This window comes from Hypanus sabinus, chromosome 16, assembly GCF_030144855.1.
Source record: "Hypanus sabinus isolate sHypSab1 chromosome 16, sHypSab1.hap1, whole genome shotgun sequence".
Classification (NCBI taxonomy): domain Eukaryota; kingdom Metazoa; phylum Chordata; class Chondrichthyes; order Myliobatiformes; family Dasyatidae; genus Hypanus; species Hypanus sabinus.
The window spans coordinates 26,065,575-26,082,856 of record NC_082721.1 but is presented as its reverse complement, the minus strand read 5'-3'; the positions used below and the strand labels follow the sequence as shown (position 1 = coordinate 26,082,856).

General features: G+C 45.9%; 1 protein-coding gene across 5 annotated transcripts in view; it reads right to left on the bottom strand.

The window, feature by feature from the left end:
* Positions 1–17,282, bottom strand: part of si:zfos-588f8.1 — a 118,068-nt gene that overhangs the window by 26,416 nt on the left and 74,370 nt on the right. For all 5 annotated transcript variants that reach the window (XM_059991356.1, XM_059991355.1, XM_059991357.1 and 2 more), the window contains 4 exons: positions 13,995–14,117; positions 7,787–7,936; positions 6,850–7,016; positions 614–1,492 (listed from right to left, as the gene is read on the bottom strand). In XM_059991356.1, the coding sequence (XP_059847339.1) occupies positions 614–1,492; positions 6,850–7,016; positions 7,787–7,936; positions 13,995–14,117 (1,319 nt within the window). The remainder of the gene's footprint in view (positions 1–613; positions 1,493–6,849; positions 7,017–7,786; positions 7,937–13,994; positions 14,118–17,282) is intronic.

Sequence of the window (17,282 nt, the reverse complement as noted above, 5' to 3'; positions counted from 1 at the left end):
GGCCAGGCAGCATCTATAGAAAAGCGTAAACAGTTGACGTTTTGAGCCAACGCACTTCATCAGGACCGTCTCGGCCCAAAACGATTTCCGGATCTGCAGATGTTCTCCTGTCTGGGACACCACAGCCCCAGTTCAGGAGGGCCACATCAGGATATCGGTCACCCGACTGCCACTAAAAGCGGGCAATATCGTATTCACAATCTCTGACCCAACTCAATCCTGGGGCTGGACCGCTTCGGACCAATTGAGAGAATGCAGCATGTGTACGTGCAGCCAATTGACCAGGAACTGATTGTAATGGGTGACTAGTCTGGGGAATCAGTGTAACCAGTCCTCGTGGGGCTTCTTTTAAGGCTTTGATTCTGTGCTCCAGCAATACCCCTTTATAGGAGAGGGGGGCGGAGGGATGAACCAGCAGGAGGCACGGGCTTTCAAATGGGCAGGTTTTTCTGTCTCAGCTGGCCTGGTTCATCGGTCCTGCATTGTAAGGTACCCAGCAATTACCGTGACTAAACTGTAAAAACATTTAATCCTGTTATTCTGTTGTTCTTGCTCCATACATTCATAACAGGAACTACATCACTGACCCCAGGAAGTAGAACTCAATTCATACTTTGTGCTTTTTGACGGAGACTGGTTTTCCTTCTTCTCTACTGGTGGACTGGACTGCTCATAGTTATGCTTGTCCTTCCACTTCTCCGCCTTATCCTTCAGCTTCTTGTAGTCATGGTAACGGTGAATGGCCCCCGATGAGGATCCAGGACTCTGCGGAACTTTCTTAGCTGCTTGCCCGCTCTGTATCTCATTCCCATTGGCGCAGGCGTCCTCTTCTGAAGCATCGCCGGCCGGTAGAGAGTCACCAGTGTGAAGTTGCAGAGATGTCGGTCGCTGCAGTGCTGCTGGTGGCTGCTGGTTTTCTACCTCAGCACTTGGACCTTTCCCTACTTCACTGTTACGGGCCAATCCCACATCCAGCTGCTTGTCACGGTCTCCACCGTCTGGCCACTCGAACCGAGAGTCACCTGGCACCATGGGTACCGGCTGCTCCTCTGCCAGAGGCTGGAGATCGTCCTGCTGCCCCGCACTCTGCACCACCCTTTCGATATTCTCCCGGGTCTCAAACGTCGGAGGGGCGGTGGGATTGTCCTGAGGAGTGGGCGACACCAACTGTCGCTGGAGCTTGTCGTGTTCCAAGCCACGCATCCGCCGAGTCTCTCGTTTCTCACGGGCGTTTGACTTCTCTCCGCCCTCTGGCTGTGTTTTCCGGTACAGGACCATAATGTTCTCCTGAGGTTTTGGTGACTCTTCTGGGCTAACAGTATCCGTGGATGTCTGCTTTTCTGGACAGATCGCAACCTCCGATGGAACCTTAGTGTCTTGGTCTGCGATTGTGGGCTGCGATTGTTTGGAAACTTGTTTCCTCTCTTCAGCCTGTATTGCACTCTCCCCTGTGTCTTGCACACCCTCTTGTACCTGCCGCAGTAAACGGACCCTGTAAGGGAGCAAAACACTTTAATTGAGCATTCAGAAACAGGAGCGAGTTAAAATAATTTACAACTTGACAACAGGAGCAAACAATTTGTCAGAGTTCAAAATAAATTTACTATTCAAGTATGTAGGTCTATGTCATTTTCTTGCAGGCATTTACAGGAAAATAAAGAAATACAATAGACTTAGCCAAAAACTATACATAAATAAAGACCGACAAATAATGAATGTGCAAAAGAAGACAACTTGTGAAAAGACAGACAGATAATACCGAGAACATGAGTTGTAGAGTTCCTGAAAATGTGTCCATAAGATGGGGAATCAGTTCAGAGCTGGGGTGAGAGAAGTATTTTCATTTTTATGTATTTTATTCAATTCTTTAATTTATTTAATTTCATTTTATGCGGTGCCCAGAAAAAGTATTCATCCCAACCACCCTTGGAAGTTTTCATATTGTTTTACAGCATTGAATTACAGTGGATTTAATTTGGCTTCTTTTGACACTGATCAACAGAAAAAGACTCTTTTGTGTCAAAGTGAAAACAGATCTCTACAAAGTGATCTAAATTAATTACAAATATAAAACATAATTCACCCCTTTTAATATGACACCCCCAAATCATCACTGGTGTAGACAGTTGGTTTTAGAAGTCACGTAATTAGTTAAATGGATCATCTGTGTGCAGTCAAGGTGTTTCAATTGAATGTAGTAAAAATATATCTGTATCAGGAAGGTCCAACTGCTGGTGAGTCGGTATCCTGGAAAAAAATCACACCATGAAGACTAAAGAACACTCCAAGCAACTCTGCAGAAAGGTTATTAAAAAGGTCAGGAGATGGATACAAGAAAATTTCCAAGTCACTGAATATCCCTTGGAGTACGGTTAAGTCAGTCATCAAGAAATGGAAGGAATATGGCACAGCTGTAAATCTGCCTAGAGCAGGCTTTCCTCAAAAACTGAGTGACTGCGCAAGAAGGGGACTAGTGAAGAAAGTCAGCAAGAAACCCATGACAGCTCTGAAGGAGTTGAAAGATTCAGTGGCTGGGATGGGAGAGATTGCGCACACAACAACTGTTGCCTGGGTGTTTCACCAGTCGCAACTTTACTGGAAGCGGCAAAGAGAAAGCCACTATTGAAAATAACTCACATGAAATCTCAGCTAGACTTTGCCAGAAGGCATGCGGGAGACTCTGAAGTCAGCTGAAAGAAGATTCTGTGGTCTGATGAAAACAAAATTGAGCTTTTTGGCCATTAGACTAAACACTATGTTTGGCATAATCCAAACACCACACATCATCAAAAACACACCATCCCTACCGTGAAGCATAGTGGTGACAGCATCAGACTGTGGGGACGCTTCACTGCACCAGGCCCTGGAAGGCTTGTGCAGGTAGAGGGTAAAATGAATGCAGCAAAATAGAGGGAAATCCTGGAGGAAAACCTGATGCAGTCTGCAAGAGAACTGTGACCTGGGAGAAGGTTTGTTTTCCACTGAGACAATGACACCAGGCAAAAAGCCAAAGCTACACAGGAATGGGAATGGCTTAAAAACAACAAAGTTAATGTCCTGGAGTGGTCAAGTCTGATCCAGACCTCAATCCAATTGAGAATTTGTGGCTGGACTTGAAAAGGGCTGGTCACTCACAATCTCTATGCAATGTGTCAGAGTATGAACAGTTTTGTAAAGAAGAATGGGGAAAAATTGCAGTGTCCAGATGTGCAAAGCTGATAGATACCTATCCATAGACTCAAGGCTGTAATTGCTGCCAAAGGTGCATCTACTAAATACTGACTTGAAGGAGGTAATTATATAATCAATTATTTTGTTTAATAATTATAATACATTTAGACCAATTTGTGGAAATTTGGTTTTAGACATGAAAGAGTCTTTTTCTTTTGATCATGTTAAAAAAAGCAAATTAAATCCATTGTGATTCAAGCAAAAAAACATGAAAACTTACAAGAAGGCTGAATCCTTTTTATAGGCACTGTATGTGTTTTAATTCCTTCATAAAAGGTGAACCTCCTATCCTCTTCCAACATTGCTGCTCTCCAGTGTTTGCTCCCAAGTAGACAAGCTGGATTGCATTTGCAAGAAATGAGGAACTGCTGCGACTTGTTCTTGCAGAAACGTGGCTCCTGGGTAACATCTATGCACCATCAATCTATAGGCTGTGATACTCGAGGACTTGGGCTATACTATTTTTTTATACATTATTTCTTGTAACTCTATTTTGCTATCATAATTATAAGTGTTGTGTGTGTGTTAGTACTGTGATTTACACCGTGGCCCCAGAGGAACGCCGTTTTATTTGGCTGCATTCCTGTGTATGGTTGAATGACAATTAAACTTCAACTTAAGGACATCACTGGCATTCACTGCCCATTGCTGTGGAGGCAGCTTGAAGCCAACCACAATGGTAAATCAGGGGACCAGGTAGGAATGGCAGCTTTTCTTCATTCAGGTACCTCGGCTGAGCAGGTGTGGTCTTGCATTCATCTGGTGGCTCCACGATCACCATTAATGAGAGACAGAAGAGCCGAACACTGCAAGAGGGGATGCTGCCTCACAGATCCAGCCTGGGCTCGACTTATACCTCTGCTGTTGACGGTGCAGAATCTGCACATTCTCCTTGCGATCCTGTGGATTTCCTCCAGGTGCTCTGGGTTCCTCCGACATCGCACAGGCTCGCTGGTTGGTAGCTTTATTGACTACTGTAAATTTCTCCTGGGGTAGGCAGCTGGTGGGAGAGTCAGGGTGAAGTTGACCGGCATGTGTGGATGGGTGGGAATAGGTTAAAGGAAAATACAGTCGATACTCTGCATGACTTGATGGGCTAAACAGCAATAAGGAAATACAATAAATTACTTTTTAACTGCAGATTTATTTAATTACAGCGCCGATAAAAAGCATTCACCCCCCCACCTCACCCACCCACTTGGAAATATTTCATGTTTTACTTTTTAAAAACATTAAATCACAGTGGATATAATTTGGCTTTTTGACAGTGATCAACAGAAAAAGACTCTTTCAAGTCAAAGTGAAAACATATCTCTACAAAGCAATCTAAATTTTAATTACAAATGTAAAACATAAAATAATTGGTTGCATAAGTATTCACCCTCTTTAATATAACACACCAATTCATCACTGATGCAGCTAATTGCTTTTAGAAGTCACACAATTAGTTAAATGGAGATCTGTTTTTGGAGACCTGTGTGCAGTCAAGGTGTTTCAACTGATTGTAGTAAAAATACACCTGTATCTGGAAAGTCCGACTGCTGGTGAGTCAGTATCCTGGCAAAAACTACACCATGAAGACAAAAGAACACTCCAAGCAGCTCTGTGAAAAGGTTATTGAAAAGCTCAAGGCAGGAGATGGATACAAGAAAATTTCCAAGTCACTGAATATCCCTTTGTGTACAGTTAAACCAAACATCAAGAAATGGAAATAATATGGCACAGCTGTAAATCTGTCTAGAGCAGGCTATCTTGACCGTGCAAGAAGGGGACCAGTGAGGGAGGCCAGCAAGAGACCTAGGACAATTCTGGAGAAGTTACGAGCTTCCGTGGCTGAGATTGGAGAGACTGGAGTAAAACAACTGCAATCGCAGCTTCATGGGAGAGTGGCAAAGAGAAAGCCACTGCTTGAAACAAAACTCACTTGAAACCTTGGCTAGAGTTGGCCAGAAGGCATGTGGGAAACTGTGACATCAGCTGGAAGAAAGTTCTATGGTCTAATGAAGCCAAAATCGAGTTTTTTGGCTATCAGACTAACCACAATGTTTGGTGTAAGCCAATCACCACACATCAAAAACAGACCATCGCTATTGTGAAGCGTGAAGTTGGCTGCATCATGCTGTGGGGATGCTTCACTGCAACAGGCCCTGGAAGGCTCGAAGGTAGAGGGTAAAATGAATGCAGCAAAATCCTGGAAGAAAACCTGATGCAGTCTTGGGAACTGCAACTTGGGAAAAGGTTGGTTTTCCAACAAAGCAATAATCTTGGCATAAAGCCAAAGCTACACAGGAATTGCTTAAAAACTAAATTAATGTCCTGGAGGGGCCAAGTCAGAGTCCAGACCTCAATCCAATTGAGAATTTGTGGCTGGACTTGAAAAGGGCTGCTCACTCACGATCCCCGTGCAATCTGACAGAACCAGAGTAGTTTTGTAAAGAAGAATGGGGAAAATTGCAGTGTCCAGATGTGCACAGCTGATAGAGACCTATCCACACCGAAAGTCTGTAATTGTTGCTAAAGGTGTATCTACTAAATACTGACTTGAAGGGGGTGAATACTAATGCAATCAATTATTGTATTTTATATTTGTAATTAAGTTAGTTCACTTTGTAGAGATCTGTTTTCACTTTGACACTGAAGAGTCTTTTTTCTGTTGATCAGTGTCTAAAAGCCATTTTAAAACAATATGTAAACTTCCAGGTTGGGGGTGGGGTGAATACTTTTTATAGGCACTGTACCTGAATTGGAATTTTCCTGCAAAATTTTTAATTGGTTCAGTAACCAAACATCAGTTCAGAACAGCCTCTACCGATTAAACACAATTGCTGCTACAATGTAGGAAACACAGTGGCCAATTCACAAATAGGCAGGCCCCACAAACAACTAAGTGACAATGGCCAAGTAATGACTTGTGGTGTTGACAGAGGAATTAAATATAACATTGGGAACACGGATAAGCTCCCTGTGTTTCTATACAATGGTGGGATGAGACCCCACCTGGACCTTTGACAGTGCAGTGATCTCAGTACTAAACCAGAGCATCAGCTTAAAATGCCACATCACATCCTGGACTTGGAACTTGAGTGTGGGGAGAGGCTTTGGACTGCTGGAGGAGAATCGCTTGCCAGCTAACACTCAGCCTTTTATTTGCTCTCGAAACTACACGGTTGGTCCAGTTAAATTTCAGGTCAAGGGCAACAGCCAGAATTTTGAAAGTGGCTGTTGCTTTTAAATGTTAGGGCGAAGTGTTAATCTTTCTTGTTGGAGGTGGGCATTGCCTGGCACTTTTGTAATGCGAATGCTGTTTCCCAGTTATCAACCTACTGTTCCAGTCCTGCTGATCGAGGAACAAAGAGTTTCATTGTGTAGTTCAGCAATATATTCTTTCTATCTTAGTCAGAACTGGAGAAATTTGCTGATTATTGCACAGTCTCCAATTACATTGTAAATCCTCGGATACAGAAAAACTGAGCCTCATCATGTTCCACAAAGACTCGGTATCAATTTACACTTCTATTCCTTTTGTGAGCCACAGAACATCTGGATTAAAGGCCTTGGGTGAATGCATGGGCTGCTCTTGTAGAACTTGGAACAACTTTACGCATGGGTCTCCTTTACCTTTTGCGTGCCAGGTAGCCACGGCACACAGCCTGGCAGAACTTGATTTCACGGACTTGCTTCAGATATGCACATCTCTGCACGTAGCCTCGCCACACCAGCTGGATCAGTTTCGCTGCATTCAGCCTCTGCAGAGCCAAGCGAACCAATAAAGATCGAAAATGGGCCTGGAGAGAGAGAGGGGAGAGTGACTTCACACTGATTACCAGCCTGTGACACCGCACCCCCCCACCTCAAACCATCCTGAACAGCTCCCACCCTGAACAAACAGCAAGTGATGCTTACTTTGACTAAACAAGATATTGACCCCAATGCCTCTGATTAAACAGCAACCGTCATGCAGGATAAAAAGCGGGATTAGTGATTTCTGTTCTAAACAAACAGCAAGTGACGCCCACCCTGCATAAACAGTGGCTCTGTGCAGTTGCACGGTGAGTGACCCTGTAATGTTTACAGTTTCACATGCTGATTTAATTTTAGATGCGGTGATGGTTATCATGCAAACATCAGCTGCTACTGGAAGACTGTCAATTCAGTGAAAGGTACTCTGTGGGCTACCCAAAGCTCTTCAAACATCCAGTGCGAGGACAGGACTGTAACCTGCTGCTGCTGGGGTGTAGGAGTACATGATAAAGCACAAACTGAGCTCAGTGCTGTCTGTGGACACCGAGCTGCTGGACCCTGTGTAATAACCTACTGCTGACGGAATGTTCAGAACTAAAAAAAGCTGAATTGTTGACATATTTTGACCAAATATAACAATGCATTTGATACTGTGAAGGAGGACAATGTAATTTCTGCATTGAACATTTAAATATTTTATGAGCAAAGTTGGGTTTTTTTGGGGGGAGGTGGGGGAGGAAGTAAAACCTAGCATGCAGGCACTGCCTCATGGCGAGGACTGAGAGCTTTTGTTGGGCCGGCCACCTCCACCCACCTGTATGGTGATCACTGCCCTCCTCATCTTCAAAAACCGCTTCCTTTCCAGGACAGTCCGGAACCAGTTCTGCAGGAGCAGGATCTTCCGCATCACTTCCCGGTGCAAGACATCCTGGAGCTTCTGACGTTCTGACTCCTTCATAAAAACCTGGCAAGGATAGGGAGAGAAAGGAGGGGATGATGAGCCTCCAGAAGCATGAAACGCACAGACCATCAACCCAACACTAGTGTCGAGGTGCAAGGCCAGGCTGAACCCCAAGATTTCCACAGCTGAAACCAGTATTTGCTCCAAAAACAGTCTGACCTTAGCTGGAATACAATTCCTTCCAGTGTTAAAGGATAAAGTTAAAGATTGGCTTTATTTATTTATTTGTTGAGATACAACGCAGAGTAGAGTAGGCCTGAGATAAAACACAGAGTAGAGTAGGCCTGAGATACAAAGCAGAGTAGAGTAGGCCTGAGATACAACGCAGAGTAGAGTAGGCCTGAGATACAACGCAGAGTAGAGTAGGCCTGAGATACAGCACAGAGTAGAGTAGGCCTGAGATAAAACACAGAGTAGAGTAGGCCTGAGATAAAACACAGAGTAGAGTAGGCCTGAGATACAACGCAGAGTAGAGTAGGCCTGAGATACAACGCAGAGTAGAGTAGGCCTGAGATACAACGCAGAGTAGAGTAGGCCTGAGATATAACGCAGAGTAGAGTAGGCCTGAGATAAAACACAGAGTAGAGTAGGCCTGAGATACAACGCAGAGTAGAGTAGGCCTGAGATAAAACACAGAGTAGAGTAGGCCTGAGATACAACGCAGAGTAGAGTAGGCCTGAGATACAGCGCAGAGTAGAGTAGGCCTGAGATACAGCACAGAGTAGAGTAGGCCTTTCTGGCCCTTCAAACCACACTGCCCAGCAACCCTCCCCCACCCCCCAATGTAATCCTACCCTAATCATGGGACTAATTACAATGACCGACTAACCTGCCGCCCAGCAGGTCTTTGGACCGTGGGAGAAAGCTGAGCACCCAGAGGAGACCTGCACGGTCATGGGGAGAGCGTACAAACTCCTTACAGGCAGTGGCAGGAATTGAACCCAGATCACCTGCACCGTAAACTGATGTGCAAACCACTATGCTACCTTGTCCCAAGCAGAATGAAATATAAAGTGAAATGTGTCATTTGCACAAAATCAAATCCGGGAGGATCAGGAAGCAAATACCACCAAGCTTCCAGCACCAGCATCGCATGCCCACAACTCACTAACCCGGAGCATACATCTGTGGGAGGAAACTGGAACATCTGAAGAATAGACATGTGGTCACGAGGAGGACATGCAAATTCTTTCAGGACGAGCCTCAGCACAAAACATCCACTCTTTATTCCCTTCTATAGATGCTGCCTGATCTGCTGAGTTCCTCCAGAATTTTGAGCGTGTTGCAAACCCTTTACAGGGCAGCAGCGGGAATTTAACCCCGATCTGGCACTGTAAGCGCTACACTACCACGCAGCCCACACTTGCTGTCTGCACCTTTCCTTAGCGGAGAATGAACACTGGTTACTAAGCCGAGGATCATGACAGTGTTAATCAACACAAAGGCTGCGAGGCAGAGATGGCTCACACAGATCCCTTGCTCTCACTGGTGCGATGGTGGAGGAAACACGGACAATGGGTTCAGATACAAGAAGGGTGTAGCGATCAATAAGGTGAAGGGGGGCGGGGAAGGAGGTGCGGAGCAAGGGTGGAGCACGGTAGAAATCAAGGCACTTTCTCCTGAGGCCACGTGTGTGAGAGAGAGGAGGAACAAGAGCAAGTCAGCACTAGTTTTACAATGTATGCCCCTAGCATTAAAAACTTTTACAAACTTGGCTTCAACAATGAGGATTCTCATCCAATTCTGCCTTTGCCTGGACCTCCCCTCAAGTGCTTCTGAGCTGCGGGCTTAACAGCTCCCTATGGGGCCCAGGGAGTGGTTGGCATTCTCAACGTTCTCTGGGTGATGAATCTGTTTTTTCCAAATTCCCTGCTGGATTTCTTGTAGCTATGCTTTTCTCCAAAATGGAAACATTTCATCTGCATCCCCTCTTGTACAACCATCATAATTTTAAAGCTTTTGTGTAGGCCACTCGTGTCTTCTTTACCCAAGAGATTGTCTGTTTTTCCCTTCCTAATATCTACATCTTTGTATTACTAATATCTAATGCCCTTCCCTTGGACAACATCGGTGGTGTGGAGAGGGGAGACTTGTAGCTTGGGCGACTGCCGGTCTTCCATTAAAAAAAACCCTGCCCAGGCTTGCGTCCTGGAAACTTTCCAAGGTGCAAATCCATGGTCTATCGAGACTAACGGAGGCCTACATTACTAATATCCTCCCCATCTGTGCAGTACCTTTTATCTATACTAACAGTATTCACAGTAAGGTTCAATACAACATCAGCATAATGTCCCTACTTTTTAAATTATATTTTTTCAGAAATAAGCCGACACTTTTTTTTTGAGTAAGTCTTGTAAGCTTTTTTTAAAATGATCACAAGTCATTGCTGGATACTGAGAACATCCAAGTACCGCAGGACTATCCCGTCAGCGAGTTGGTCGGTATCGATGGAGTTAGATATTTCACACGGTCGCTGTGCTGTCGCCTAGACTTTTTGTGTATCGTTAGACAGTTTGCAGTGCGAGTGATTGCCTTTCCATTTTCATTGTGGTTGCAAGACTCTTTTGGACATTGGTAACTTAGAATACTGCAAGTCCAGTTCATAGGTTTAATCGGTGAGACCGATGGAGGGGGAGCTGCGTCACCTCAGTTACGGCAAGGATTAGTCCGAGGCCACGGAGTCGTCTGCTGCAGCCACCCAGGCAGCGTGGGTGGGGGCTGGCTCCTCCCATCTGTGCTGTCCTCCGGTATTCAGTAGAACCAGCTGGACCAGGACAACTTGCCATCAATTCTACAGACACTCAGGCACTTGGGCTATTTTGTGGGTATGTTTTTTTCTGAAATCTTAACCGTATGTGCTATTTGAGCTATGTGCAGTTTGCTGTTGGTAGTGTGTTTTGCATCTTCTTTTGTGTACTGTTCAAGACATTTGTTTCATTTGGCTAGATTCATCTATGGTTTAATGATAATCAAACTTGAAATTGAAGTGTTTGTCTTGTGGTCAAACTATTGGTTCAACTTTTAGAGACTGGTATATTTAAGCTTCATTCCACTTCCCCACCTTGATTCATGCTCTCCAAGCATTACATCACCTTCCTACTAAAACATGGTATCAGTGTGCACTTTGAGAGATACATTCTTGGTTTATCAATGTCTGTCACTTGTTGCTATCTTCTATAGATATTGATGATAAATCAAACATTCAGGCCCTTTGGCCCATGATGTTGTGCCAACCTTTCAAACTACCCTTAACCCCCCCCCCCCCCATATTTATATCATCCACAAACTCTGAAATCATTTTCTTTCGACTCCGGTGTCCGAAGTGCAAATGTAAGTTGTGAACAGCAGTAGTTCTAGCACGGATCCTTGTGGATCACCATTACACAGCTTACTCGACAGCAGACACATTTGCTTGCAGTCCCCAAGTCTGCTGCAACCCATTCCACTACATGTCCCCTGAATCTGCTCTCTGACCTTATTTCATCAGTCTATCATGTACCACCTTATTAAAGTCTTTTTGAACATCTAGATAATTTATACCTACTCTACCGCCTTTGTTAATTTTCTGTGGCATCTTCTTAAAAGCTTTGTAAAGTAGGTGATGCAAGATATTCCCTCTTGCAATCCATGCTGACTATTCTGTAAAGATGTCATATTTCCTAGAACTAATATTAAGCTGATTGGTATATAATGCCATATTCAACCCCTCCCCCCTTTTAAAACATTGGCTTATTAATTATCTTATTCCTAAAATAATATTAAACATGCATAGTAATGTGTCTGCTCTCTCTTCCAGGATAGTTTTATAATGTGTTGTTGCTATCTCTCTGGATCAGTGTTCTATCCTCTACGTTCATATACAGTATGTAAAGAATATTTTGTTTATTAAAAAATAAACATATTAATTTCATTAATCATCTCATCACTCACTCAACATTCTATCTTCCTGGAAAACACTGAAATAAAATATATTTTTAATAGCTCCACCACCTTATGGTTGACTTTGGCCTGTTTATCCCTTAATGGCCCTATCCCCGCCTCAATATGTTTGTTATGTGTTTGTAAAATATTTTATTGTTTTATATTCCTTTACAATTTAATTTCATCTTTCTTCTTTGCCAGACTGTCTTTCCCTTGGTGAGTTTCTTCCCAGAAACTCCTTCATATTCTCCCTTACCGTGCACTCCTCCACTGCCTAATCAACTAATTTGTGCCCCTTGTATTTTCCCATTTTTCTTCCAGAGTAGATCAGGGGTCACCCTCTTGTGTCTGCTTCAGCATTACATTACTTGGCCTGAATCCCCATGGGGCTGCTGTAATCCTGTTCTGAATGGAACCCATCATTCAATGATGTCAATGAAAGTAAGCATGCAGGTACAGCAGGCAGTGAAGAAAGCTAATGGCATGCTGGCCTTTATAACAAGAGAAATTGAGTATAGGAGTAAAGAGATCCTTCTGCAGCTGTACAGGGCCCTGGTGAGACCCCACCTGGAGTATTGTGTGCAGTTTTGGTCTCCAAATTTGAGGAAGGACATTCTTGCTATTGAGGGAGTGCAGCATAGGTTCACGAGGTTAATTCCCGGGATGGAGGGACTGTCATGTGTTGAAAGATTGGAGCGACTGGGCTTGTATACACTGGAATTTAGAAGGATGAGAGGGGATCTGATTGAAACATATAAGATTATTAAGGGATTGGACACACTGGAGGCAGGAAGCATGTTCCCGCTGATGGGTGAGTCCAGAACTAGAGGCCACAGTTTAAGAATAAGGGGTAGGCCATTTAGAACTGAGATGTGGAAAAACTTTTTCACCCAGAGAGTGGTGAATATGTGGAATACTCTGTCCCAGAGGCAGTGGAGGTCAAGTCTTTGGATGCATTCAAGAGAGAGTTAGACAGAGCTCTTATAGATAGCGGGGTCAATGGATATGGGGAGAGGGCAGGAACGGAGTACTGATTGTGTATGATCAGAGTGAATGGCGGTGCTGGCTAGAAGGGCCGAAGGGCCTACTCCTGCACCTACTGTCTATTGTCTATAACCCATCTAAAAACAAGCGCAGACTGTACCCTCAGATAGTGAGTGGGGTGCTGAGGAATTACCCTTCAACCTTCAGGATTCTGAACCAATGTGGTTAGCTTCACACACCATAACACTGAACCAATTACACAACCCATGGACCCCACCTTCAACGACTCTGCAATTCACATTCTCAGTGTTATTTATTATTAACATTTTTTTTGTATTTGTCTACTTCTACATAGTGGTTGTTCATCAGACTTTGTGTGTAGTTTTTTGTTGATTCTATTATATTTCACACGCTCAGCGATTCTGCCATCCGATTCCTAAATGGACATTGAATCTTTGGACACTACCTCGCTTTTTTTTTTAAACATATTTTTAAAAAAATCTATTCAATATACATATACTGTAATTGATTTACTTAATTATGTTTTTATTTTATTTACGTTTTTTTCCTCTCTGCTAGATTATGTATTGCATTGAACTGCTGCTGCTAAGTTAACAAATTTCACATCACATGCTGGTGATAATAAACCTGATTCTGATTCTTAATTCTACTGTGAATGCCTGCAAGAGATGTATCTCAGGGTAGCACACGCATATCTCCGCTGGTTAATCTGTTCCATACCTTACAATATTTAATATTAATGCATTTTAATTTATTATTTATGTGCGATTCATCTGTAGATTTCATTCTTACCATCAATAATTATAATGTGTTATGTGCTTTACACCCCAGTTTGAAGAAACGGAATCTCCTTTCTATATACATTGTATGGTTAGATACATATATGTAGCTAAGTGACAATAAACATCATTTAACTTAATAAATTGACTTTGAACTTTGAAATAGGAAATGCTTCACTTCTCTCTTCCACCACTAGATGGAGCACATTGCAGAGCTAGGCCCCCTAGTGGTCCAAGCTGCCAGTGCACATCCATCCAACACAAGGATGTAGGCAGGTCCTGGCTTTGGCACATCATGATTCTCGGCTGTTCCTGGACATTTTGCCAAAACGCTGGCAACTCTTAGCTGGTCTTACCTTCGTTTTTCCAATCTGACAGTTATCCCTGACCAACTCCAGCCTGTTGAACAAGGCAGCAATAGCTTCCTGTAGTGGCTCGGCGTTCCTGGGGAGTAGCACCTGGAACTGGTTCCTGAATTCCTGGAACAACAAACATCCAGAGGTGAGGCTAAGGTTGACCTCACAGAGGGCAACTCTGGGGAATGAGCCCCACAACGCTCATGAAATTGGGAGAAAGGTCTCAGCACGGATGAGTATAGGAGAAGAGATTGAAACAACACATACAAAATGCTGGTAGAACACAGCAGGCCAGGCAGCATCTATAGGAGAAGCACTGTCGACGTTTCGGGACGAGACCCTTCATCAGGACTAACTGAAAGGAGAGATACTAAGAGATTTGAAAGTAGTGGGGGAAGGGGGAAATGCAAAATGATAGGAGAAGACCGGAGGGGGTGGGATGAAGCTAAGAGCTGGAAAGGTGATTGGCGAAAGTGATACGGAGCTGGAGAAGGGAAAGGATCATGGGATAGGAGGGCTTGGGAGAAAGAAAGGGTGGGGGAGCACCAGAGGGAGATAGAGAACAGGCAGAGTGGTGGGCAGAGAGTGAGAGAAAAAAAACTAAACATATCAGGGATGGGGTAAGAAGGGGAGGAGGGGCATTAACAGAAGTTAGAGAAGTCAATGTTCATGCCATCAGGTTGGAGGCTACCCAGCCGGTATATAAGGTGTTGTTCCTCCAACCTGAGTGTGGATTCACCTTGACAGTAGAGGAGGCCATGGACAGACATATCAGAATGGCAATGGGACATGGAATTAAAATGTGCGGCTGTGTCGACCCACTTTCTGCGCAGGGGAACCAGCTCACAAATAGCCAGCGCGCGGGGGGAGACTTCGGTAATGCACCCCTGACATCATTTCCGCCCGGAGAGGGCGGGCACTAGGGATTAAATGCCAGCGCCGCGAAGTTTGAATAAACTAGTCTCGAAACGACTTACTGACTGCGTGTTGTCTCTAGCTCTGTATGTAGTAGATTGCTACATTGGTGACCCCGACGGTCCAAATGGGATTTGGACCAAAGATGACCAATTCTTCATCTGTTCACGCAGTTTCGCTAAAACTGCCAACTTTCTGGACGCTGCGACCACGCGTGTGGTTTAGCCAAGCAGAAGCCCAGTTCCAGTTTCGGCAGATATCCTCTGATTCCACGCGTTACTACCACGTGGTGAGCGCCCTTGACCAGGAGACGGCCGCCCAGGTTGCTGATTTCATACAGTCGCCCCCGGAAGAAGGCAAATATGAAGCATTCAAAGCACTGCTCATTGGGACCTTTGGCCTCTCACAGCGTGAGTGAGGTGCCCGCCTGCTTCACCTGGACGGTTTGGGAGACAGGCTGCTGTCAGCATTGATGAACGAGATGCTGGCCCTGGCTGACGGACACAAGCCTTGCCTCATGTTCGAGCAAGCATTCCTAGAGCGACTGCCCGAGGACATACATCTGCTGCTGGCCAACGCAGATTTCAGCGACCCCCGGAAGGTGGCGGCCCGGGCAGACGTGCTGTGGAAAGCCAAGAGGGAGAGTGTGGCGTCTGTCGGTCAGATTACCAGGCCACGCGCCCAACAGCGGACCCGACCAGGCCCGGCAGGGGGGCACACACAATACAGAGGCAGGAGTGAGGAGGCCAGTGAACAGTGGTGTTTCTACCACCAGCGGTGGGGCACAAAAGCCCGCCGTTGTTGCCCGCCCAGCAAGGGCCAGGGCCAGTAGCCGCTAATGACTATGGCGGCTGTCCACCAGAACAGCCTCTTGTACATCTGGGACAAACAATCGGGACGCCGCTTCTTGGTTGACACCAGAGCGGAAATCAGCGTCTGGCCCCCGACGGGGTACTACACCTGCAACAGGAAGCCAGGACCCACCCTGAGGGCTGCAAACGGCAGCACGATACAGACCTACGGCACCCGCATAGTGCAGCTGCAGTTCGGCACCAGCCGGTTCACGTGGGACTTCACACTGGCCGCCGTGGCCCAACCACTCCTGGGGGCGGACTTCTTGCGAGCTCACAGCCTGCTGGTCGACTTGCAAGGGAAAAGACTGGTACATGCCGAGACTTTCCAGACGTTCTCCCTGGGTGAAGCCAAGTTGCCGGCCCCACACCTGGACTCCATCACACTGTTGGACAACGAATTCACCAGAATCCTGGCGGACTTCCCATCGATTCTGGCACCGCAGTTCACAGCAGCCAATTCCCAGACATGGGGTACAGCACCACATTCCGACCCAGAGACCACCCCTCCACGCCCATGCACGAAGGCTCCCCCTGGAAAAGCTCCGCCTGGCGAAGGAGGAGTTCAAGAGGATGGAGGAATTGGGGATCATACGGAGGTCTGACAGCCCATGGGCCTCCCCCCTGCACATGGTGCCCAAAGCAGCTGGGGGTTGGAGACCATGCGGCGACTACTGCAGACTGAACAAGGCTACAACTCCAGACCGCTACCCCGTGCCGCACATATAGGACTTTGCAGCAAACCAGCACAGGGCAAGAATATTTTCCAAAGTAGACCTCGTCCGGGGATACCATCAAGTCCCGGTGCACCCTGAAGACCACCCCAAAACAGCACTCATCACCCCGTTCAGCCTGTTCGAGTTCCTCCGCATGCCGTTCGGCCTGAAGAATGCTGCACAGACATTCCAGCGGCTAATGGACGCAGTGGGACGTGACCTGGACTTTGCGCTCATCTATTTGGACGACAGGAGCAGCTGTTCCACCTCCGCCAGCTCTACTCCCGCCTGAGTGATTTTGGCCTCACGATCAACCCGGCCAAATGCCAGTTCGGTCTCGATACCATCGACTTCCTGGGTCACAGGATTACCAAACACCTCTGCTCACCAAGGTAGACGCGATCTGCCACTTTGCCTGGCCCAACACAGTCAAAAGCCTACAGGAGTTTGTTGGTATGGTGAACTTCTACCACCATTTCCTCCCCTCAGCAGCCCGTATCATGCGCCCTTTGTACACCCTGATGTCGGGTAAAGACAAGGACATTACTTGGGATGAGGAGACCGCGGCCGCTTTCATTAAAGCCAAGAAAGCCTTGGCAGATGCCGCGATGCTGGTGCACCCCAGAATGGACGTTCCGACCGCACTCACAGTGGACACATCCGACACAGCAGTCGGTGGGGTGCTGGAGCAGCTCATTGAGGGGCGCTGGCAACCCCTGGCGTTCTTCAGCAAGCACCTACAACCACCCGAACTCAAGTACAGTGCTTTCGACCGGGAGCTGTTGGCACTGTACCTGGCAATCCGG